General features: G+C 51.7%; 10 protein-coding genes across 10 annotated transcripts; 3 read left to right on the forward strand and 7 right to left on the reverse strand.

Annotated features, from left to right (window-relative positions):
* Window positions 1–695: 695 nt before the first annotated feature.
* Window positions 696–2393, reverse strand: SCP_0500350 (hypothetical protein; the record flags this gene model as incomplete). Its single annotated transcript, XM_027758104.1, has 6 exons — window positions 696–814; window positions 870–898; window positions 954–1657; window positions 1721–2081; window positions 2148–2316; window positions 2375–2393. The coding sequence occupies 6 exons, from the start codon at window positions 2391–2393 to the stop codon at window positions 696–698; spliced, it is 1401 nt and encodes a 466-aa protein (XP_027613905.1).
* A 1291-nt stretch (window positions 2394–3684) lies between these two features.
* SCP_0500360 (hypothetical protein) lies at window positions 3685–4299 on the forward strand (the record flags this gene model as incomplete). Its single annotated transcript, XM_027758105.1, has 4 exons — window positions 3685–3778; window positions 3834–3910; window positions 3967–4110; window positions 4177–4299. The coding sequence occupies 4 exons, from the start codon at window positions 3685–3687 to the stop codon at window positions 4297–4299; spliced, it is 438 nt and encodes a 145-aa protein (XP_027613906.1).
* A 667-nt stretch (window positions 4300–4966) lies between these two features.
* Window positions 4967–6653, reverse strand: SCP_0500370 (hypothetical protein; the record flags this gene model as incomplete). Its single annotated transcript, XM_027758106.1, has 4 exons — window positions 4967–6152; window positions 6200–6429; window positions 6481–6522; window positions 6579–6653. The coding sequence occupies 4 exons, from the start codon at window positions 6651–6653 to the stop codon at window positions 4967–4969; spliced, it is 1533 nt and encodes a 510-aa protein (XP_027613907.1).
* Window positions 6654–7470: 817 nt separating this feature from the next.
* Window positions 7471–9013, forward strand: SCP_0500380 (Uncharacterized protein; the record flags this gene model as incomplete). The annotated part of the gene is made up of 12 exons (XM_027758107.1): window positions 7471–7481; window positions 7536–7750; window positions 7805–7820; window positions 7874–7936; window positions 7989–8007; window positions 8067–8097; window positions 8161–8187; window positions 8237–8449; window positions 8509–8622; window positions 8691–8710; window positions 8770–8886; window positions 8945–9013. The coding sequence occupies 12 exons, from the start codon at window positions 7471–7473 to the stop codon at window positions 9011–9013; spliced, it is 915 nt and encodes a 304-aa protein (XP_027613908.1).
* Window positions 9014–9308: 295 nt separating this feature from the next.
* On the reverse strand, window positions 9309–9947 carry SCP_0500390 (hypothetical protein; the record flags this gene model as incomplete). Its single annotated transcript, XM_027758108.1, has 1 exon — window positions 9309–9947. The coding sequence occupies one exon, from the start codon at window positions 9945–9947 to the stop codon at window positions 9309–9311; it is 639 nt and encodes a 212-aa protein (XP_027613909.1).
* Window positions 9948–11405: 1458 nt separating this feature from the next.
* Window positions 11406–12444, reverse strand: SCP_0500400 (hypothetical protein; the record flags this gene model as incomplete). The annotated part of the gene is made up of 4 exons (XM_027758109.1): window positions 11406–11917; window positions 11976–12095; window positions 12143–12314; window positions 12385–12444. 4 exons carry the CDS (start codon window positions 12442–12444, stop codon window positions 11406–11408), a joined length of 864 nt encoding a protein of 287 aa, XP_027613910.1.
* A 754-nt stretch (window positions 12445–13198) lies between these two features.
* SCP_0500410 (Eukaryotic translation initiation factor 3 subunit E) lies at window positions 13199–14805 on the reverse strand (the record flags this gene model as incomplete). The annotated part of the gene is made up of 5 exons (XM_027758110.1): window positions 13199–13375; window positions 13432–13540; window positions 13593–14341; window positions 14394–14548; window positions 14598–14805. The coding sequence occupies 5 exons, from the start codon at window positions 14803–14805 to the stop codon at window positions 13199–13201; spliced, it is 1398 nt and encodes a 465-aa protein (XP_027613911.1).
* Window positions 14806–14972: 167 nt separating this feature from the next.
* Window positions 14973–15975, forward strand: SCP_0500420 (mannose-P-dolichol utilization defect 1 protein; the record flags this gene model as incomplete). Its single annotated transcript, XM_027758111.1, has 3 exons — window positions 14973–15038; window positions 15097–15229; window positions 15278–15975. 3 exons carry the CDS (start codon window positions 14973–14975, stop codon window positions 15973–15975), a joined length of 897 nt encoding a protein of 298 aa, XP_027613912.1.
* A 684-nt stretch (window positions 15976–16659) lies between these two features.
* On the reverse strand, window positions 16660–17487 carry SCP_0500430 (hypothetical protein; the record flags this gene model as incomplete). The annotated part of the gene is made up of 1 exon (XM_027758112.1): window positions 16660–17487. One exon carries the CDS (start codon window positions 17485–17487, stop codon window positions 16660–16662), a length of 828 nt encoding a protein of 275 aa, XP_027613913.1.
* A 1241-nt stretch (window positions 17488–18728) lies between these two features.
* SCP_0500440 (Sugar transporter STL1) lies at window positions 18729–21283 on the reverse strand (the record flags this gene model as incomplete). The annotated part of the gene is made up of 15 exons (XM_027758113.1): window positions 18729–18925; window positions 18983–19060; window positions 19108–19188; window positions 19242–19296; window positions 19350–19637; window positions 19695–19701; window positions 19759–20058; window positions 20115–20134; window positions 20189–20279; window positions 20337–20353; window positions 20472–20579; window positions 20635–20817; window positions 20864–20947; window positions 20998–21040; window positions 21096–21283. The coding sequence occupies 15 exons, from the start codon at window positions 21281–21283 to the stop codon at window positions 18729–18731; spliced, it is 1740 nt and encodes a 579-aa protein (XP_027613914.1).
* Window positions 21284–23255: the final 1972 nt, after the last annotated feature.

Here is a 23255-nt window from a genome sequence, read left to right on the forward strand (position 1 = left end):
CGTCGTGGGCAGCAGGATAATAGGACCGGGCAGTGGACCACGAGAACCGATAATCGATTGCTTTTGCAAGACAGAACTGACCAACCAGACTGACCGCTCCGTGACAAGATCGGAGCGCCCCACTGGCAGGGCCCAACGAGTGCTAGCGCGACCGCCAGACGACCTCATGGACTGGCGAGCACGACATAGTGAGCATCATGGCCTGCTAGGAGGAACTCTGTAAGATCGGAATCGCCAAGACGCGACAGGGCGAGGCACCACACACCATGATGTACATGCCCGTGGTCCAACGACCTTCTACATAAATTCGAGAGGCGGTGCGTGCATGCGTAAGAAGCTCGCGGGACGAAGCCTGACGAAGCCAGTACATACCTCCACGGGCCCTGAACGAATGGCGGTTCCAGGCAACAAGGCAGTAGTCAGCTGGAAGGAGCGCAAACTCCGAATTGTGAATTCAGCGGACCGCACACACGCGGCGTGCTGAAGCCGCGCGCGCGCACGACTCACTCACAAATATCCCAAAAAAATATCTAGGATAGTAGGAATGGGAGCGTTGCCAGCGACGACCATTCCATTGCGAGGTAGTAGTCATAATCTTTGTCGTGACAGTATAGCGTACGTGCAGAAGAGCCAGACTATTATGCAGCGGGATCTAAGTAGAGGGAAGAAGAGGGTGCGCTATCGTACAGAGCTGGTCATGGCGTAATCGACGTAGGAGAGTCCATAACAGCGGATGCGAGGGTAAATGACGGAAAAGACATGGCGAATCCGCCAAGGAGCCCCCGGCAAAGAGAAGGTGGAAGGTGAAGTGTACCTACGTGTTCAAAATATCAAAAGCACTCCGATAGTTTAGTGAGCGAAAAATTTACAGTCGGAACGTTCATCAACCAGACCACATCTGCTTTTCGCTCCCTTCGGCTCGAGACATCTACTCCCGCGGGATCTGGTCGTACCGGGGAGGGATCTCTGCAGGAGCTTCCTCCTCCTCGGGTGTCGCGTTCAATCGACCGGCGTCCCGGTGCTGCACGACTTCTGGAGGATTGGACACCTGCAACCCGGAACGGTATGCTTCGCGCTCTTTGGCCGACTGGAGAACGCCGCCAAACGGCGGGGTCGATCCCGTGTGCGTAGAGCTGGTCATGGCCAACGACGGGCCAGGGCTAGGGTGCCTGAACTCTCCGGTAGGTATTGCGCCGACGTTATACGCGCCCTGTCCCTGATCCGACGACTGCGAGTACTGCGAGGGCGCCGACGTGGCTGGCGGGCTCCGGCGGTCGGACATCGCACCCGCAGCGCCCGCTGCAAGGAACGCAGGCACGTCCGCCTGCTGCCGCATCTCCTGCTGCGCGGGACTATAGCTGTATGGCGTGACCTCGTCCGCCCCCGCCAAGTCGATCGCGGGCAGCGTTGCTCCGTCGCGCGCGGAACCGCCGACCACACGATCGGGGTCGAAGTTCCCGTCGAAGTCGTCGCGCTTGGCCCGGCGGCGGCGGCAGATGAACCACAGCAGCGTGACCAGGATGATCGCGCCCACGACACCACCGACGACGCCACCCACGATCGCGCCCGTGTGTGAGGTGCTGTGGCTCGACGTGTTCGACCCGGCACTTGGCGTTATCGTGAACGACTGCACGACCGTGGATGTGATTATGGACCCCTGAGCATTCGTCGATCTGTAGGAGATCAGCGGGAGTTGGCGGAGAAGAGGCTAGGAGCTCACACAATCGTGCTTGTCTGCAGGGAGGTCGAAAGGTTGGTCGACGAGGAAGAGGAGAAAGATGAGTGCGACGACGACGCCGAAGAGGTATCCGAGGTCGGAGCAAAACTGAAACTGGAGCTTGAGGGCGCTGAACTTGTGGCAATGGAGCTGGCCGAGGTTGGGGTGCTTGTAGGAGTACTTGACGGAGTGAAGGTTGGTGTAGACGAGGGTGTCGACGTTGGAGTTGACGACGGTGGTGGAGACGGGGTTGAGGTCGGAGGAGTTGATGAGGGAGTTGATGAGGGAGTTGATGATGGGATACTCGAACTGGAAGACACCGGGAGGGAGGAGGAGGTAGACATTGATGATGAGCTGGATGGGCCTGAGAAAGGGGGGTCAGCACTGGTGGAAGAGCTGGACGACTGCGATGGCGGGTCGCTCGACATACTGAACGTCGACGACGGCGCCGAGGTCGGCGCCGCAGACGACTCGGAGCTCGCTGAGGACATAATCGCAAGTGGAGAAACAGGAGAGCTCTAGGAGAGAAGGCGGAGCGCAATGGGCCGAAAGAGCGCGAGGCTGCGCCATGAAATAATCGCTCCGCAAGCCCGATAACGCTCAGATACGCCCGTCTCGGTTGACCGCAGCCATCTCAGAAACATTAGAAAAACTCACCTCCGGACGACGAGGACATGCGAGAGCTGCTCTTTCAAACGATGGTGGTCGTGCGGAAGTGTGTCGCCCCTGCATGGAATGTATATATCCGCACGGCCTTCGTGACTCCCAGGTGACCGCACTCAATTTTCTCGTCACACTTTCTCCGAGCACCTGCTTTTCTCGATCTTCCAATCGTCCACCCCGACGTTGCTGAATTTTCCAAGGACATATTGCGAGCTTGGGTTTGACCGCTGCACCCATCAAACGCACTTCCTTCGCTCACTGTGACCTCGTCCACTGGCCAGCTGCGATCGGCAAAGCCATTATGCGTCACGCTGTGTCACACATCACATCACGTTCCCACCGTGGAGGACCATGCCCATCGCTCGTTTTGTTTGTTGTCAACGACCCTTCTCGACATGGCCAATGAATGCACCAGCGCGAAGACTTTCCCCATCGCTGGCGGCTCTCTGGCCACCGGTCCTTCATACTGAGCAGTGCCACCTTGTGTGACCGATTTTTCGGTGACATATGCGCAGCCCTTCTCGCATCACCTTCGCCGGGTACTCACACACATGCGCCCTCACATTCACACGCAGTGGCTATTCATGCTGCGGATGCCCCACGCCTTACAAGCTCTTCCATCGTGGCGCATATCTATATCCTCCCTGACGCATGGCGGCCCGCGTCGAGCGTGGATGCATCTTGCATGCTTTGAGAACTTCCGTGAGCGTCAGCTTCTGTCTGTGTCGTCTCCATAAAAAGAACTTCTCGTTCGTCCCGCGTATGGCGTGACTTTGCGTTGGTCGGGATTTCCGTATTGTCCAGGAGCAGGTGTTATAACCTCCCATTGCACCGCCGCAAATTCTGCAGGCCTTCATTCTTCCAGGACTCCGTTCACGCTTTCTTTTTATCATGTGTCGACCGCCGCGCGTCGATGTATACCAAAGAAATGTAAACAATGCAGGCTTTTCATGATCGTCTACTCCCAGCCCATAGTTTTGACTGGTACCACCGAGGCGTTCAGAAACAGGTTGTGTTGGACAGAAAGAGCGTGGTGTAGAGCACACTGACTCCTGGTTACGGAATCAAATTCCACTTTCGAATTCAGTATCGTTTCACGACATTCGTGAAGAACGTGAGCCGCAGTGAAGCAGAGCAAGGTGGAGTACGGTACTTCGTTGATCAAGTCATTCCTGGGGATTGACGTGACAGAAGCGCAGAAGAATGACACCGCTTACTGCTGGCGAGGAAGCAAAGCAATAATATGTGTCATATGATAGGCGCCAGCGCCAATATATACACTGTTGTTTCCCAGCCCATCATCGATGACCATGTCCTCAGTGATCCCTTCCTCCCTGCCCGCGTCCGTGGACCCTTTGATGCCCTCCTCTACTTCGCACACTTCACCCAAGACTCAGAGTAAGCTTTCATCTGGTCATTGGCAGCGGGAAACTAACATTGGTGTAATTGTCAGGTCTCGAAGTGCACACAAGTGCGTTGCAGTCGCGGTCGAGTGCGTCAAAGTTGCGGCGGTCTGCCGAATTGAATGAGGCTCGCATTTCTGATGGGGCAAGTGCCAGTGTTGTATACTGACTTACATTATCTAGGTTCTCGCCAGGTTCCGGCAGCAATGGGAGAAGTCAGCAGAATTTCGTGGTGTCCGACGGGAGCAGGTAGCGCCAATTCGTGGAGTTCAACAGCTGCGGGAGAAGTTAGCGGAACTTCGTCGTCTCCGACAGCAGCGGAAGCAGGTAGCGTCAATTCGTGGTGTCCGACAGCAGCGGGAGCAGGTAGCGCTAATTCGTAGTGTCTAACAGCGGCTGGAGAAGATAGCGGAACTTCGTGGTGCCCTCCAACAGCAGCGGAAGCAGGTAGCGTCAATTCGTGGTGTCCGACAGCAGCAGGAGCAGGTAGCGCCAATTCGTGGTGCCCGATTGTAACTTGATCGCCTTGGCAGCCTCTACTGTCCTTCGCTGCCGTGCTTCGCATTGTAAACATGCAGCGTCCCATTGACTGTGCTACTTAATACACGAGTTTCCGGGCAAAGCGAGGCAGGATTATTAATAATAATCATCCTCCACAACTTGCAGTCCACCATTGCACCTAAAGTCCGACTGCATTTATCTTGAACATCCTGGGCAGTACAACTTTGTATGTTGATTAAATGTCCTGAGCATGAGCCATCTGTCGTATGTCCGAATATATGATATTGCACCAGTGAGTACTGTTCGTGAAACACCCGATTCAGAATAATGGTAGCAACCTGTGCAGGACTCCAGGATCCGAGACGGAACTCACTCTGAATCTCGTGACGGTTCACCGTCTAATGTTTATTATCCAGCAGCACAATAAATACCGGATTATGATTGCCTCGACGAAAAGGATTGACTAGTATAGTAGCAAGGAATGTGGTAGTCCGTCCTGAAGTCCGAATAGTCCGTGCGAGGATACCTAGATACTATACATGTGTGTTGGGACTTTCGTCATGATAAAAGCAGAGCAGGAGGGAAGCGCAGACGTAAGATATCGCGATGTAAGATTACCAAATAGATTATGATGAGAGGCGACGCTGCAGAACCGAGCCGTTGTCCAATCCGAGTAGGCAAATTAAAGCGCCTCCCCCATAACAAACTCGCCTTCGTCCTCCTCCCTGACCTCCCTGCTCACCTTCTTCGGCGAGCGCTCCAGCCAGCGGGTGGTGCGGCCAGGGAGCGGGGGCGACCCAGTCGAAGTCGGCGACCCCATGTTCGTGACAAAGAGCGGAGCAGAGCGGGGGAACGTCGGCGACCCTGGTGAGTCAGGCGGAAGCAGCGCAGTCTGCGAGGTAGAGCGCCCATGGCCGCTGGGGGAGTCGTCCGATGACACGCTATGCATTGCGCGAGCGTGCGTGCGCGGAAGCGTGCTCGCGCTCGCGCTCGCTGCTGTCCTCACGCTTGCGCCCGCACCGAATGGTGAGGCGTTGCTGGGACCCATAACGTCGTCGATGATGCGGTGCAGATCGTCGGACTCGGATATGAGTGGGTCGACGAGAGTCTTCGGCGGAGGCCACACCGCCTCCTGGAAGATCGAGCCGGAGTCGGAGGCGCGCAGGCCGAGTAGGTGCGGGGAAGGCGTGTTGCGCGCGACCATGACCGTTTCCGGCAATGGCGATGGTGCATGAGAGTACGACTGTGTGCGCGGATCCATCGAGCTGGGATAGTCTTGGTACGACTGCATGCGCGGGCCGAGGTCGTAATCGTCCATGTCCTCGCCCTCGAGCAACATGCTGCGACGCGGGCGCGGCTCCCTCCTGAAGAAGTTTAGTTTCTTGTGTTGGTGTCGCCGGTAGAAGAACACCACAGCAAATATCAGGCCAATAAAAGCCACTCCGCCGACGACGCTTCCAATAATTACGCCGCGCCTTGTCGCAGTCGACATTCCGGACGAAGAGTCAGCTAAGGTAGAAGGGAAGGTCGTGTAAACGGTACTGATTGGGACTCCGTTTGACGAGATAACAATCTTCGACGTAACCCACACCTCAGTGCCATTGCTACTTGTGCTGCTCGTGGGGGGTGGTGTGGATATTGAACTGGAAGACGTCTGAGAGTTAGAAGACGGTGTGGAGGTCGGCGTGGAGGTCGGCGTGGCGGATGAAGAATTTGAGGAGGGCGACGGTATATTTGAAGACGTGGATGCACTCGAAGATGTACCAGACGACGTGACGGACCGTGTTGAAGAAGGTGTGGCCGAAGGTGTTGATGAGGGTGTAGATGACTGTGTAGGCGGGGTCGAGCTTGGGCTGGTGCTGCTGGACCTGCAAACAAGCTCAGTGATTGCAGAATGCGAGGACAATGAACGTACGTCGGAGATGAAGATGGTGGAGGAGTGGTTGTATCTGATGATGCGGAGGAACTATCACTTGCAGCGCTCGAGCTCGAATCGGAAGCAGATGCTGTAGGGGAGTCCTGGGAAGACGAGCCGGACGATCCAGAGTCCGACGTGGGGCCTGCAGGTTGAGCAGCGGTGGCGGAGCTGTCTGAGCCACCCGAGCCAGTCGAAGTGACGAACGGCTGGAAATCTTGTCTGCGTAACTGTTCCTAGCTTTCAGTTAGAATTACTGGTAGTCTGTGGTCTATACATACGTTTTCTCCAGTAATGAAATAGACGTCCACCGCGGCCGTTGGCTGAGTTGGGTCTTCTCAATCAGGTTTTGTATCCCCGAGGGGAGAATCGAGCGCACCTGTGACGATGACATGTCATCGACTTTTCTCCGTTTCGCAGAATTACCGCCTCTTCGCCCGCCGGTGAACACCATTGGGTAAAGACGAAAGAAATGAGGGCAAGAGTATGATGAGCGCTAGGAACACGCTCAGCTATCGCCGTAACGGGAACTTTTGTCCACGTGGGCACAGCCTTGGAAGCGCCCGTGAGTGGCGCTCAACCGTTCGTTCACTTCGCATCTTTTCGATTGAGCATCATCTGGAGAAAGCCAGGCATGTCTTTTCATGAACTTAGTGCGATCTGCACGACAAAGCACATTTCGTCTGTAGTTAAGCGTCGGGCTTCGACATGTTATGTGAGACGATCGTGGTGAAAACATTGGATTGAGAATGTGATATGATTTGGTTGGATCTCGATGCTTCCTCCAGATTCTCCACGTGCTATTAACCGTACTACTCGATCACCGCGACTGCATCTCGAGCACCGACGGTGGTTGGCAGAAATGGCTTTCCGTGTCCTACTTCTCGGAGCTGGTGAGATCAACTTTGGTGAGTGTTATGTGCTAAATAGGCCAGCTATCTCGTGGAACTGAGTGTTCAATGGTCAGGTTCGGTCGAAGGACCCATGTTCGTCTTGAAGCATATCTCGCTCATTAGAGACATAACTGAAAAGAAATTGTACAGACATTACACTTGGAACAGTACGTTCATGCTGCTTCATATATTCTTTTCTTTTACTGTGTCTACAGGAAGTTGGGTTCGCGACTGAAGGTCGTGGGACTTATTGACCCAGATTATGAACGAGCGAAGTTTGCACTTGAGTCCAAGTTCAACGGCAACTTTGGGCCAGCATACTCAGAATGCAAGCTATTCCAGACGGTTGAGTCAGCCGTACAAGGCTTACCAGTTGATATGCATCCGCAGTGCGTCAAGTCTTCCTACTTAATCCATAGATGCTCAGATATTTACTAACATAGTTTGGCCATCGTTGGTGCACCACCTTTCGCGAGAGGAACTGATTTACCTGGTCAGGACCTCGAGCTACAGCTCGTTCGGGCGTTCCCGAGTTGTGCGCTCTTCATAGAGAAACCGGTAAGTAGTGGGCCGGAAGATGCATGCTGGCGAGTGGCTGCGGAACTAGAGGGACGAGGAACGCTTGTTGGAGTGGGGTACATGCTGAGATACTCCAAAGGTGATCTTTTTTTGAAGTTCCAACGTTGGAACGGTACTTATTGCTTCAGCTCAGCTGTCCAAACGATGAAGTAGGTATCTAATTTGATCACGTTATATATGGACGATGACAGCATTGTCGCAGGAAAATAATCGAGGATCATAACATTGCCGTTATGGGTACCAATGCGAGATATGTGATGGCATAGTGCGTCTTATCCGTTATCTTGAATTGCCCACCTATCAGCACTCTCATCCAGCGAGTATGCCAGAAAGCCGGTAAGGCCACATTTTCCGGTGGCATCCCATGAAAATACCTTCACTCCTGCGTCCTACAGTCATGGTGGGACAAAACTTCGTCAGGGGGTCGTACGTAGCTCAGCGAACTGAACTGAAATTGTGACCCGGGAGACTAAATATCTTGGCTTCTAGCGATTGTTGAGCAAGCAACTCACTTCTGTGCGCTCTCTGTGGCTGAAAGTCTTACAACTATGCTGACCAATCCAAGGTGACCTCTCGCGCTATTTCGGCGGAGATGTCTCCCTCGCCTCCGTCTCCGCACACACGGTCGAGCATGACGACGCTCCAGGTCACCTCTCTGCAAAACGCTTTGACGAAGAGCCCATTCCCCCGGAGAACCGCCTTCCCCGCTTAACGAGTGCGACGTGGAAGTACAAGAGTGGTGCCGTAGGGACTCTGACGCATGTCATCGCACTGCATGGTGAGGGTTTCTGCAATTGGATGGTAGGGTCACGAGAAAGCCGAATGAGAGCTTTTCAGGAACGACGTATGACACGGAGTTCGAAGTCTATGCGGACGGGTATCGCCTGAAGCTTGTTGATCCGTACGATGCGCCAGTGCTGTACGTGCGCAGGCCCGGCGCTGCTGCAGAAGGTGTGCTGCTTTGTTTTTCTGGAAGCACACCATGCTATATCACTAAATTGCCAACAAATATGCTCTAGATGTCTATTCCTTCACTGGGGCATGTTTCAGATGACCCCGTTGATTTTGTTATGCTTACGAAAACTCCATCTTCCACAGGACGATCCATTCTTTACCGAACTTTCTACTTTTATAGATGTTGTTGAGGATTCGCAATCGCACACAAGAGCGTGCATCCTGAGCACGTACGCAGACGCCGTCCAAACTTATGAATTTGTGCGTGTCACTGCGAAACACATACGGTTACTTCCTTAACGAATTATTTATGTATTAGACATGGCGCATTCGCCGTGCTGGAGAGATGTCTACAGCAGAAAAGCGGGCCGCGCAGCACAGTAAATAGATAATGACAGATCATTTCTTACTGGGATGAATACATACACTGCCTCCGTGAATGCAAGTCGGATGTGGTAACAATTACTTGTTCGAGGCGTAATCGCGTGCTCGAGCGTTGGGAAGAGTGGAAACATATGACCGAACTGTTGTGAGGATAAAGCATAGAGGAAGACCGGAAGAGCTGATAACCACGGGCCAACCCTTCCGGCTGTTGTCAGTTCACAGAATAAGTCTGGGCAAGAGAACGTGAATACGGACCTCCAGCTAGAGAGTAGTTCTAGAGTACCGTTCCTAATACTGCTTCAGACGACCCTTCCATCTGAAGTCTCGCTCCCAAGGCCATTCTCGCTTTCCGAATAGGCATCATCGTCACCATCCTCGTTCCCTAGAGAGGAATCCGCGTTCCTACTGTCATTATCCGGAGCCGGATCTGTACCGTCCACCGAACTAGTCTCGGCACCAGGCATCGATCCATCCCACTCCAACTTGGCATTTGGGAAAAGGCGCAAAAGATATTCGGTGACTCGAACAGGGTCCTGTGGCCGAAGCTCCACTTCCTCCACTTCGGACTCTTCATCATACGGCCCCGAGAAGCTAAGTTCCTTTAAATTAGGATTTGAGATCGAAGGCAACTCTCCGAGCAACTCGACAACATCGTCGGTCTTTACAGGGGGAAGTTGTAACACTTCCAAGAGGGGGCAACAGCGTGCCACCTCAACCAAAGAAGAGAGTGATGGTACACGGCTTCCCTCATACATCCTCAGCTGCAGGGATTTCATTTTGGGCCAGGAAGACACCATATCCCGCACATCTTTGTCCGTGACCGACACCGGATCTCTGACACTGATGTCGAGATGTTCAAGTTGATGCATGTCCAGCAATGGTTCTATGAGTTCCATTATCTGCCACTCCGGGGTAACCGAGAGCGAGTACAACAACATTCTGACCGAAGTCATTGTCCCGGCGAATCTCGAACTCAACACGGAGAAACAACGGCAAAGCCCCTCCAGGTCGGCGTTGTCAGTCTCGGGATCGTAGGTGAACCACCGTAGGCTCGTGGACAATATGGATTCGATGAACTTTATGACTTTGGAAACATGCCCGTCTACCCACAGGATCTCCAGCTTTGAAAATCCTGAAGCAGATACTCTCTCCGTTTCGGGCACGTCATCGAGGTCGACGAGGAGCCTGGTGAGATTCGGCAGCAGGGCAGCTACACGAAAGGCCTTGGAACACCTCCTGATGTCGAAATTCTTTAATTCCTCAAGATGTGCGATGCATCCTAGATCTGCAAAATCGACATGAAGACATAAACTGAGGTCCTGCAGGTGAGGCGCTAGACGGCCTAAGGCGCAAATAGTTTGTTCCACAGTGCGGTTATGTGCGATTGAGTCCCGATCTTCCGGCCCGCCAAGAGAAAGATCTAAGCGACGAAGTAACGGAGGTACCAACGACAGAATCTCTGTTCGAAGAGGAGCTTGACTGAAACTCAGTGACACGAGCGACGGGAATAGTAAGTTTCTCCCTGCGAGGAGAACAAGCTGCGAGATTATTAAGCCATCAACCGGTGAATGATGGCTTTCAGTGTCGACTGCTATAGAACGGACTCGACGCGAATAAAAGCAAAATCTTGTCCACTGGTCTTTTGAGATGCAGCCGCGGAGGACCTGGTAAGTCGGCACGGGAGTACGCCCAAAGGTTGTGAGTATGCTGTGAGTGATAATCCAGGGGGGTGGGGGACACTCACATATACCATCCGCTTATTCCCATACCTGTCATTGACCTCCATCTGCGAGAGGAACGCCGACAATATATTTAGTAGAGGCATCAAATCACGTAGATGCTCCCACAAGGAGTCCAGCGCCGGATCTAAAAATATTTTGCTGGTGTGTGCCAGAGCCAGGAGAGTCTTCCGACTTTCTGAGGGATCCAAAGCATCGTGTGTGATCCATCCGACAATATTGGAGAGCGTCTCTCGAACCCAGAATACCATATGCATTCTCGTGGCCGCTGTTAGATAAACTGTGTGCAAGAGATTACTGCCGCCTCTCGATAAGTTTTACGAGTAGTCTCACCACCTTATACTGAAAGTGAATGTTGTTCGCAAGCCTCATTTGACACCTGAGTTCGAGCGATATCACGATGATCGATTGGTGGTGGATGACGCGACTCGCTTTATGTAACCGAGCGTTGCAAACATACGGACAAGAAAAATCTCATTGTGCTAGTCGAGGAACTTGGCATAGAGCGGCCCTAACTTTGAAAGTATCGCCCATAGCACAATACAAACATGTATTAAAGACATTGTCCACGGACTAAGTCGCAGGCTCCCTTCGGAGAAAGACAAGTTCGAGGATATAAGACACAAATGTACCACAGTATCTGACCAAAACCCAGGCTCATTCAGACTCTTCACTCATCTTATGGATGATGCCCTCTGGAACCTGAACCTTCAGCTGTGCAAAATGGAGTCCGATGCTGTACGGAACAATGTCCGGGAAACCAACTCCATCAGCAATTCGAGTCCTGACCTTCTGTGTGTCAGGGTCAACGACAGTCAGATCGCCCTTCCAACTGATAGGCTTCACGCGGCCTCGATAGTCGGCCACGTCAACGGAGACCCAGTTGTCCGTGCCAATGCATCCGTCCTGAGCAGCTGTAGGCGACGCTTCCAGCGGTGGCTGTACGAGAGTGAAGGGTATGGGTGAATGTTTCAAATTCAGGGGAATTTCAGGTAAGGGAATCGCTCTGGGTCGGATGTTCACTGCGAAGAATGGGGTATCGCTGAAGATCGAGGATTCAGGGTTTTCAAACGACGTTGGAGCAAAGACTTTGACTTCCATTTCCCCATCTGAGTTGGGTGCGAAGGAAAACTTGGCAAGCGTCTTGGGAATATTCCAATTCCGCCGACCTGGTATAGTTTCTCGGATTAGAGCATTGTGAATTGGGTTTCTATCGTGGCTGCTCACCATTGATGACGGAGTTCATAGCTGAGACATAGATACGGGTGATGCGAGGCGCTTCTGCTGGTTTCAAGCCCGGCGGTGACTTGAATGACCCAGGTATGAGGATGAGTTCATCATATGGACCTATTCAGAGATGAAAAATTACTCCGCGAGATATTGATATTACTCACCTGCAGGGCTCTCGGTATAGCGAAGAAGCTGAATCATCCCATGATTCCCAAGGTATGCATCCTCTTCGGTGGCGAGAGAGCGCGAGTGCTCGTGAAGCGGGTCAAAATAGCCCGGCGCAGACATTTCCCCCTTCTTGGGCCTGTGGAACAACGCGGTGAAGAACCACCACGCCTGCCGAAACCAAGCATCAATTGGTCGGATACAGCACATTTTACTTTTCGCGGCCCATTGCTTTACGCACCTCGCCTTCGAACAACCACGGTGCAGGTAAATCAGAGACTGGCAAATGGTTGTTATCCATGTGAGGGAGATAGAGAACAATGTTAGGGTGCTTGAACTATACCGTCCTAACTTTAAGTACCGAAAAGTGCACTCCGGAGCAGAAGTTCTGACGGCCGGAGCATTGCGTATCTATATCGGGGTCGTGGCCAAGAATGCGCCACCGAGTGCGGCAACGCCGGTAGTAGTATTCAATAGCTGACATTTGAACGCGTGAACCGCCCGTAATATCTCCTGAATGTGACCCCGAGTGTTTCAGTATACCTCAACATGAACTGCAGACCTGTTAATTGCCGCCTACTAAGTGAAGAAGTGCAAGTCTGCAGAAGGCAGTCTCATTGCTTTACACCACGGCGGCCGAAAAGGGGGCATCAAATCGGGGGATCTCGACCAGCTCGGTAGGACAAGCAAAGGCGACAATTAATAGGGAGCACTTCAATGGACTTCACGACAGGTAAATTGACATACCGGACATATCTACTTACCGGCAATGGTCTCTGTTGTGCAGCAGTCTCGACAGACTCCTGAGGTGGTAGGGGATCCAATTATTCTCGCCCAGATATATAACGCTCAATGGTTGCCCCAAGTATTACATCCAAACCGGGAGGGAGATGAACCTCAATCCAGTCTGCACACTCGGAAAGTACGGTGCACCTAACGGCGGACTACAAACGGCATAGTAATTTAGTTGTGCAAATGACACAGCAAGCAATACAACAACAACGCGCAGAGTCCAACCTCCATACGTACATCATTGCTGGTCCAGGACGCTACATTCACCGTGCGCCCTCGACAACAGCCGGCTGCCCCTCCTCTTGCACGCCAAGCGGCTGTGGCAGCTGCGTGCGGGACATGGCTGCACCAAGCGCCTGAGTACGAAAAGCAAGTCCACGCGTCTTTTCAATGACGGACTGGTAGATCGGAAGTGGAGGTCGGTTGATTTCAATGACGTTCTGGAGAGGAAGCTGTTTGTGCGTGAAGACGAGACGGGATGAGAGAAGTACGGCACCTTTTCAAGATCAATTTTCGCATCTGCACCCATGCGTGTCTCACGGATGAGATTGACGATCCACTTCTCACCTTCATCTCGTGAGAGGTTCAACCGCTCGGACAGATCTCTGCAAGATTATCAATCAAGATACGCGGGAAACAAAGAACGGGTGCGCGCACCCGATATCGATTCTTTGGTGTATCCGGCAGTACGCCTCGCTGATCAAGTACCGTGCATTGTCCATAAAATCGTCGCGGAACTCGCTCAGGAAAAAATCATTGGCAACCACACGCTCGGCCTTACTGAGCTCACGCTGCGCCGCCTCGAAGTCGAACTCGACGTAAAGCTCCTTGAGGAACGCAGTGACAGGGTCCTGATACTGGTATTCCTCCATGTGGATGACCTTGACGATCTCGCGGATGGAGTGGCGCACACGTGAGGAGAGCGCGCCAGATGCCGACTTTCGGGAAAGGACGGCGGCGGTTGTCAGGTAGCGGAGGATCCATGGGCATGAAGTCTGGATGGTGTTCAGGTACGTAGGAGAGAGGAAGGTCTCAAGGAGGAGGGTGCGACCCTGCGGGTGGTTAAAATACACGAAAAGCGACCAATGGAGAAGCCAAGTGCGGGAGTGCAACTGGGCGAGCGCAGGGTCGGTTGTTGACGTGGAAGGTGCGGTAGCGAATGCAGGCACAGAGGGTGCGCGGGAATCAATCGCCTCACGGAGAGTGTTGAGCTCTTCAAGCGCGACGTCCCATTTTCCAGTGAGGATGTCGGAGGCAAGCTTGCCCCAGTGTGCAGAGATGGTAAGATCGGGGTCGGTAGAAAGGACGCGGAAGTGATAAAGGTAGTCTGCAGCACCGCTGTAGTTTCCGTACGTATATTGAAATTGGCCAAAGTTGTACAGAGCGGTGATTTGCTCAAGGGTAACCTGGTGCAAGATCCAGTTTAACAGATGAGTAGATAACACGGGACTGACGCACATTGTAATGCTCTTTGAGATACTGCAAGTTTTGGTTTTTGTCTTGTCGTAGCGACTGTGCGACTTCGGGGTTCTCAATGACATTAAGCACGGCCTGTGCTTCTTGCTGCAGCCGCTCGTTTGTTGATACGGCCTTTTCACGCTTCCCGGAGAATTCTACCTTTTGTCAATACATCGCCCCATCTTCCGTGTCCAAAAGACTGACCTTCTGGGATCTCTTCATCTGGGTGCAACTGCTGGAATAGACTGACAGCATAATCGACCATGTTTGTCTCCTTGGCGAGCATATACTGCGCCGCTTGGACTTGCTCTACTGGGAACAACTCATTCTCCACGAGATGGGCGAGTAGCGGAAAGACGAGGTGTCTATCGCAGTATGGAATGATAGTTTTTGTAAGATCGTACTCAGCCATGTTGGAGGAGACCGTGTTGGACGGCGAGCACAATTGAGCGATCGAGGACAGAAATTTCTGCCTTCCATATTGAGGAAGTCCACGTGGTACGAGACGCGTTCAATCATGGACACGTCGCGCTGCACCACACCGACCACCACGACCCGCTTGTCGTTCCTACCCTCCAGATGACTGCAATAACTAGAAAATTTACTTGGTTTATCAAGGATTTAGGTATATCCATCGTTGGAGAGGTACGCGATGCCTTCAGCTACGTAAGGTTTATACTCACTTGTGAATCCCCATTCTTAGAAATGCTATGTTTCTCTCGTAGAAAACTTGAATATCAGCGATGTAGAGTGTATCAAGTACTCGCTCTCCAAGGGTATTGGACTGGGTATCGTCGTAGGAGGCTCTATCATGAAAGTACCTCAATTATTGCTAAGTAAGCTGCCAGATCTCTAGTGAATTCTATGTTTGACTTCTCTCCTAGTCGTGTCTGCACGCTCTGCGCGTGGTCTCTCTCTTCCTGCATACGTCCTTGAGACACTCGCATACGCGATCACGCTTGCGTACTCATACCGGAATGAATTCCCCTTCTCAACCTATGGCGAGAACTTATTCCTCACCATCCAGAACGCCGTCATCACCCTCTTCATACTGTACTACTCGTCGACGCCACGACTCACACACGCGTCGAGCTCCACCTTGCCGAAGGTTGCCTTCGCCGCAGTCGCCATGATCGTCTGCGGCATCGCCTTCGCATTCCTGCCGACCGCCACCCTCGCACCGCTGCAGCTCGCGACGCTGCCCCTCTCCCTCTTCTCCAAGCTCCCCCAGATCCAGCAGAACCACCGCGCAAAAAGTACCGGCCAGCTCTCAGCGTTTGCCGTGATCGCGCAGATCGGCGGTTGCCTCGCGCGCTTGTTCACAACCGCGACCGAGGTCGGCGACCCCCTCGTCAGCGCGGGCTTCGCGCTGGCGCTCGTTCTCAACTGCGTCGTCGGCGCACAGATGTACATGTACTGGGGCAAGGACGAGAAGGAGGACGTCGCGAGGGTGCCCATTGCCGTGCAAGAGCAGGAGAAGGTCCCATGGCAAGCGCCTGCCGAGAAGGTCGAGGTAGTGATTCCGCCACATTCACCCACCCGTCGTCAATCCGGCAGGAAGTGGGCGCGGAAGATAGATTAAGCCAGAGCTCCCTAGCACTGTCTATTATGGTGTGAAACTCTATTTATTTGTACGCATTCTAGTAATCAGCACCAGATCTTCTCCGTCACGAAGAAAAGTGGTTAAGTTCAGTTGATATATTCTGCGTTTCCTTTTCCGTGCCAGAAATTGTGGTAAGTCCAAACACATAATGAGACTGCGAATTAGAGGAACCTCTGTAGTGCAGTTGTCAGCCAAAGTATCAGCGATGAGTACAGCAATCTGAACGAACTCCGAGATGGTGAAGGGACAGAGGAAACTGCATTTAACAGTCTGTCCTAGCCATGTAGCGGGTTGTACAGGAGAACTGGAAAGTGGAACAATAGCCGGTCAACAGGTGAACAGCATAAGGCGTAAATGCCGATGGTATCGAGTATCGGAACGTACTAAGTATATGTATGTCCACACGGACCGTCCTAAATGAGTGACGAGGTCAACAAGCGTACAACGAGCTTGATATAAGCCAGTGGAAAGTACCGGGAACCCAGATGACCAGAGAAACTGGCAAAGCAAGCAATGTCAGATCTAACAAACAGGCGAAGTTGGCAGTAAACCAAGAAATGCATGCATCTGGACATCGACCACCCTTCGGGTGAATCATCTGCAATACATAAGTGGAGAGAAACCACCACGACTCGAGAAGGAACATACAGCACCATAGCATTGCTAACCCACTACCGGCATCATACTCCTCGACTTCTGGAGGTAGTACATTTTGCGGCGCACACATTCCCACTGATCTCCCAGGCATTCCTCACTGCCTAGTGATGTAACATCCAGACAAGGAAAAAGACAATCCAGGAAGCACGCGACCGAGTCGGCATCTGTAACAGACACCAACTGATTCGGGATGAGTAACTCTTGCAGGCCGTGCCAACATACTGGAGGCGCTGGGAGGCCCAACGAAGGCACCGCAGGGGTGTCGAGGCATGGGAGGGACACGGTATGCAGCTTAGGACAATGAGATGCGAAGGAGATGAGCGAATACACAGACGGATATACGGCTGAGACGGGCCCAGGATAGTAAATATCCAGCACTGTGACTCGCGGCCAAGATAGTGCCATTGCTTGTACATCTTCGTTTGTCAGCTCGAGTGGGATGGTACGGGGAAAAGTCAGCTCGAGCCTTTTGAGCTGGTGAATACAGAGGAGAGGTTCCAGTATCTGCTTGGATGCAGCTGGCAAGGACGGAGAATCCGCATTCCATGCGTTTCTTGTCCCCTGAAAGACAATGCTCTCTAAAGAGGCAGAAAAGCGTGTGCGCAAGACTTCAAAGCATTGACGATAATTTTCCGCTACTGGTGCGGAGGTGGATGTGGGTACCTTGATGACGAGCTCCTCGAGGCATGGAGAGGATACAGCCTCGAGAAAACGAGTGATGGTCTGAAGTTCTCCTGCAACTTCAAGCGTCCGAAGACAGGGAAAATCACAGGTGACAGTCTCAGCGTGCATCATCCCAGGCAGATTGACGGCTAAGGTCACCAGATTGTCCATGTTGGCAAAACGATGTAGGGCCCGGAGGGGGATCTGGGGATAGTGGATATGCAGACTTTGTAAATCCATCGTCTCAGTCTCGGACACGAGTAACGACGAGGTCACCGGACCTGTAAACGTGAAGCTTCGAAGAAATGGAGACTTGGCTCGCAAGGCGCTGAAGATATCTTTGAACACCTCATCTTCTTCGGAGAGCGCTTCATCAAATGGATTGCGGTAACTGCCCAATGTGATCGCCAAATTAGTGAGTGAGCCAGATAGGAACGATATAATTTGCGTGTCAGGGGAATACTGGAACCAGTGTAGGGATACTAGAGTTGGGAGGAGAGGCTTTCCTGATGCTTGACGTGACAAGCGATAGAAAACTGAAGGGTGAATTCGATCTGTAGTATTGTGGAAGATGAGTCGGCGAATACGGCGTGCGTAGTATTGGAACCGTAACCATTCTTCGTCCTTAATACGACCACAGAGAACCTAGGATAATCGAGACGGTGAATGGAGGAACAGATAGGAGATGGTATAGCACATACGAATGCATGTTTCACGTGGCGACACAGGTGATTAGGAAAATCCAAATAGGTAGATGATGATTCAAGTACTACCCGTACAAATGATGACGACAGAAGTTGGAGAAGGGGTATTAGGTCGTCCAATTCTCTCCATAGGAGGTCAAGAGCGTGCTCTGAGAACAGTTTGCAGACTGTAGCGGTCCGAAAAAGAGTCTTCGCTGGCAGATCGCTCATCGGAGACAACCACTGGAATATCTCTGAAAGAATATCCTCATTATGCAACGCTCTGTGAGGCTGCTTCCGAATCAGCCCGCGTTGGCGAGTCGGCGGAGGCGAAGAGATCAACTGCAGGATATAAGTCATGTGTAGCTGCTTAGACGTCCACAGAAAGGATGAGAGCCTTGTGCAGGCCTTGCGGAAAGTTGCCAGTAGCGTACAGCCTGTCACGTGCACACGTCAGACCACCATGACGTCCACGAAACGCAGCGAGAAAAAGGTTCTGTCTTCAACATCTGCAAGAGATATATATACGTAAGTGCGAAATGTGAAGTGGACCGTGTTTCCTGGAGCATCGGTTGGCTAGAGCGTATAAAGTCACAAAATCAACTTAAAAGGTTAACAAGAAGGAAAACAAATAACGGAAGAAACTTCTTGTGACATCCTTCGGCTGTGCCTTATGCATTTACAATGATCATGGTGAAAGTGCTAGGTCGCGCATCTAACTCTATTTAATCATGACATCTTCTCGTCGTTTGTCGTGCTGCCCTGTGCGCGCTCATTGGCCTTATCACCTGTCGATGTAGTGACTGGCTCGATTCCCAAAATCCTATCTGCCTCTGGAGATCCAGCTGGAGGAACGTCCTTCCGCAGTGAGACGGTCACCGGCGAGACACCCTCGTTGTACGCCAACGCAAAGATAACGTCGATATCTAAGCGGCAGTAGGGAGAATCGACATCGGATAATGGTAGGGCAGGACTGTCCTTACCTTCAAGCGAACGACCTGCGGTCTCGGGAAAGAAGAAATAGACCACGGGAACAATGAAAGCGTTCAACGCGGCAAAAACTGCCGATGTATAGTCAGCATAACGCACTGTTCTCAAGGCTGCGTACCGATATACGTCCGCCAACCGATGTTATTGAACGACGGCCCAGTAACCATTACAACGACAAAGTTGAAAACCCAATTTGATGCTGATGAATCTCTGGTCAACGGAGCACTTACAGCAATTCAACATCATACTGACCAGTACTCAGCGCATTCGCGGGAGCCCGTATCCGCAAACCGGCAATTTCTGCAGGCTACAGGAACAGACTGAGGATCTTCAAGGGTCTGGTAAGGGTTTTTAACTCACATACAACCAAGTCATACCCAGCCAGCCCAACGCAAATATGGAATTGTACACGAAGAGGAGCACAACGCTGACGGTCTGCGTCGCTTTGTTTACGAATCTTCCGAGGATGCCCATGAGCACCAGGTCGATGCAAAGGCCGCTCGCACTGAACATCATTAGGCGTCGTCGGCCGACGTAGTCAATGAGTGGTATGGTGAGGAGGGAGAAGAGAAAGTATTCAGTTCCCATTGCAGCGGCGACAATTCGCGAGTTGACATTGGATAATCCTAGTCTCTGAAAGAGAATTGTCTAACAGGGAACCCGTCTCAGTGACAAAGTTACTTAGAGCGTTCGCTCAACGCTCACCGCATAGCTGTCAATGAGGCATGTCAGCAAGATGTCGCGACACGATATTGACCGAATGACGTACAAGATAACGACATTGATGCCAGTAATTTGCTGGAAGCATTGAGAAACAACGCCCAATGCCATTCTCCGGAAGTTCTGGCTGCGTCCTCCTGTGAACAGCTCTCGCAAGGAGACCTGACCTCTCCCCAGGGTACCAGACGCTGTGTCACCCGTGGTCACATTGGGATTCACACCGTTCTCGATTTCTACTGCCTCGCGGATAGCATGATACGTTTGCTGTACGGTGGGATCAGACGGGGGCTTGTCCTCTAGTGCCGAGATGACTGCCATTGCCTTAGCATTGTGGCCGTGTTTTAACAACCTAGTAGGGAACATGGTTATAGGATCGCTCTCCAGCTATAGCGTTGATTCACATACCATCGGGGAGACTCTGGTAGCTACAAGGCATGGTTATACCACATACTGCGGGGGCGAACAATCAGGCAACTCACGAATCCAATGGAAAGCACCATGATAAGAGCGAAAATGATCTGGATGGCAATGGGCACCCTCCATTGCGCGGAGCTACCGGAAGCCCAATACCTGCCAGGATAAGAATGAATGTCCTCGAAGACGAACTGGCTCTAGTAGCCCACTCACAAGGCAAAGTCTAACCACTGAATATTGCATTTGGTCAGAGTAGGCGATTGAAATAATATGAGACCATTGGACTCACGTAGCTGTGTTACTCGAACAGTCAGTTGTTGTGCGGCACAACGGCAAGAGGAATGAAACATACGAGGTAGCAATACCAAAAGTGATCAGACTTCCCTCCACCATGATCAGACTACCGCGTTTGGCAGCAGGTGAACATTCCGCATGGTAGGATGGAACAGTGGAGGTCTAAAGGACACGGCCATTCAGTATGAAAACAGTGCATACGTTAACGAACACACACATTCAGACCGTTCCCTAGCCCAGTGATAATGCGAGCAACGACGAGTTGTGCATAGCTGTACGATGCTGTTTGAATGATAGCACCGATGATCATGATGATGCCGCCCAGCATAATCGTATGCCTGCGACCGAGACGGTCTCCAATCCATAGGTTAGAAAGAGCACCAATCAGACATCCGACTTCCTGTTGCAAATTCAGCGACATTTTTCAGGTGAAGGGTGGTACTCACGTAGATAGCGACCACAAAACTCTGCAGTGTAGCATGACTGGGATGGTCGGAGTCCACTACTACCTGCGGAAAAACCTTATCGAACTGTGATGCGGTCAGCAAAGTCAGCCAACCATGTTTGAACGCACATTTACCTGTCCAGCGGTGAGTAGTGCAGACATCACGCCTTCATCGTAACTAACGTGCAACGTAAGCGGACAAGAGGTGTTCAGACACGAAGCGAACTGCTCACCCAAAAAGGGCAAAACCGGTTCCTGCGACGAAGAGCAATGCAACCATTAACTTGCGACCGCGGAGAGATAAAGAATTTGCAGTCACTTCTGCGTCGAAGTCCGAAGATTGTTTCACTTCAACTTCATACTGGGCCTTGTCGCTGGAAGAAGGCTTGGAGGTCTCGGTTGGCACAGGTGGGGAAGCCATCTTTCGTCTAGTTCACCAGTAACTATGCTCCAGGCCACACGGAAAATTGGCATACCATGCTCCGTCTTAAGAACCAAGGATGCGGCTTAGAGTTGCGGTCCCGCGGAGGACCGCAGAGGAGTCCGGTGACACAAGCCATCATAAGCTCATTCTTCTTGATCACACTCGAAGCATCGTGTACCTTCGAAGCTACGAGAATAGATCATTGGACTTCGGCCAGTAGCAGATGAGAACGAATATTAATGGTGTTATCATGACATAGCCCGTAAGAAGAGAAGGTCAACGAAGATATTCCGCGCGCGTCTTATGTTTTCGATCTAAAAATAGCCAGAACGTCGGTGTGTGCAGAACGTTTGCTGAGCGACGCGAGGATCTGAGGAAATTGAAGGGTATTCAGCGTCAGGCATTCAACATGCTCGCATGAAGGTCAAGAGTGGACACGTGAGACTGAGATACTAAAACAATTCGACAAACAGTGGCCGTCATACCATGGTTAAAGGGAGTGGTCGGCCAACTAGGTTCGGCCACCTGGTCTTCGACTGCTTGTATGCATAGATCAATTTATCTCTAGGACAGATTTTCAAGTCATGGCACCAGAAGTTCGTGAAGACAATGACAATGCGGGTCGGCTAGAGAGCACCGAGCACTTCAAGGTCACCGATAGTAGATACGAGGTATCTTCATGGCCACAGACGACCTTGAGAGAGACGGCATGTCAGGCGGGTTGCAACACAATAGACAAGCTCAGACAGCATTCGTCAGCAAATACTGTAGGATTAACGCGCACATGAGGGAACCAAATGAACGAGCGGATGGATTCGAACGCTAGAAGAACTGGATCAACGATAGGACTTCGCAAGGGAGGGAGAAGGTCGCCACGCACGTCTTCCTTGAAGCCGCGCCGGAAGTCAGTTATCTGGATGGATATGTCCTTGTTCGATTGGTGAACGAATGAGTCATGAGCGCAATATCCTGAGTGGAACAAGGGATAGAGACGGGTGAGTTCAGTCAAAGGTTACATGTACACGAATCATGGCTTAGGATGCGTACATAAAGATGCCGTATATGCTGTGCAAAATCTAGCTTCGTTATGTGGTCTATCGAAGGACAGCTGCCACGAGAACGACGGTCGAATCTGAGGTTTAATTACGTCAGAAGCCTTTAAACTGATGCAATGGCGCCCCAGAACTCGTCCGGGCATGTAATCGCATCACACGAAGCTAAAATAAGAATGCTCACTCAACGTCGTGCCAGTTTTTCAATCACGGTACTCCGTGTATAGTGAATGTACTCAACACTGTGATAACACGGACGTGCAACTCGTGCGACATCTGGCAGCGACATGCACACAGAGTGGCTGTAACGAGAATGATAATCACGGACCTGTGTTTGCATAATGGTGCGCCTCGGTCGAGGAAAGTCTTCGTAACATATGTGATACACTCGCCAAGCGACAGCACTACATGTTTCCAAATGCATTAAATCTGACAATATCGCAATCAATACCAGGCCTCAGTCAGCTACCGGTGCCTAAGAAGACACTATTGAGTACTCACTTCAACAGCTAAGAATCTAGTGTTAATAGGCTCGTGTCGAAATCACATATTGAAAAGAAGCAAGGTAAATATTCTTAGAACGCTGGAAATGTCGAAGTGAGTTAGCAGGACAGTAACTTTCGTCGAGTAACGCACCAGTTGATGTGCGGACCCGAATAGATAAAGAATCACAACACCACCGGTATAATAGTCAACATTATCAACCTGTCTGGATGTCTGTAATTGCCCCTACATTTTGATGACATCGTCCCAATTGTCCTCTGAGAAGGACTCTATCTTGACCGCTGGATAGAACCGATCTATGAAGCCGGCGACTTTAGCGGGATCCTCGACAGAGATCTCCACTAATTCTTCTGAATAAGGGCATCCCGAAATGCCCGAGATCTGCAACCCATGAGGCGGGAGCTGGAGGGATT

This window comes from Sparassis crispa (assembly GCF_003851025.1).
Source record: "Sparassis crispa DNA, contig_000004F, whole genome shotgun sequence".
Classification (NCBI taxonomy): domain Eukaryota; kingdom Fungi; phylum Basidiomycota; class Agaricomycetes; order Polyporales; family Sparassidaceae; genus Sparassis; species Sparassis crispa.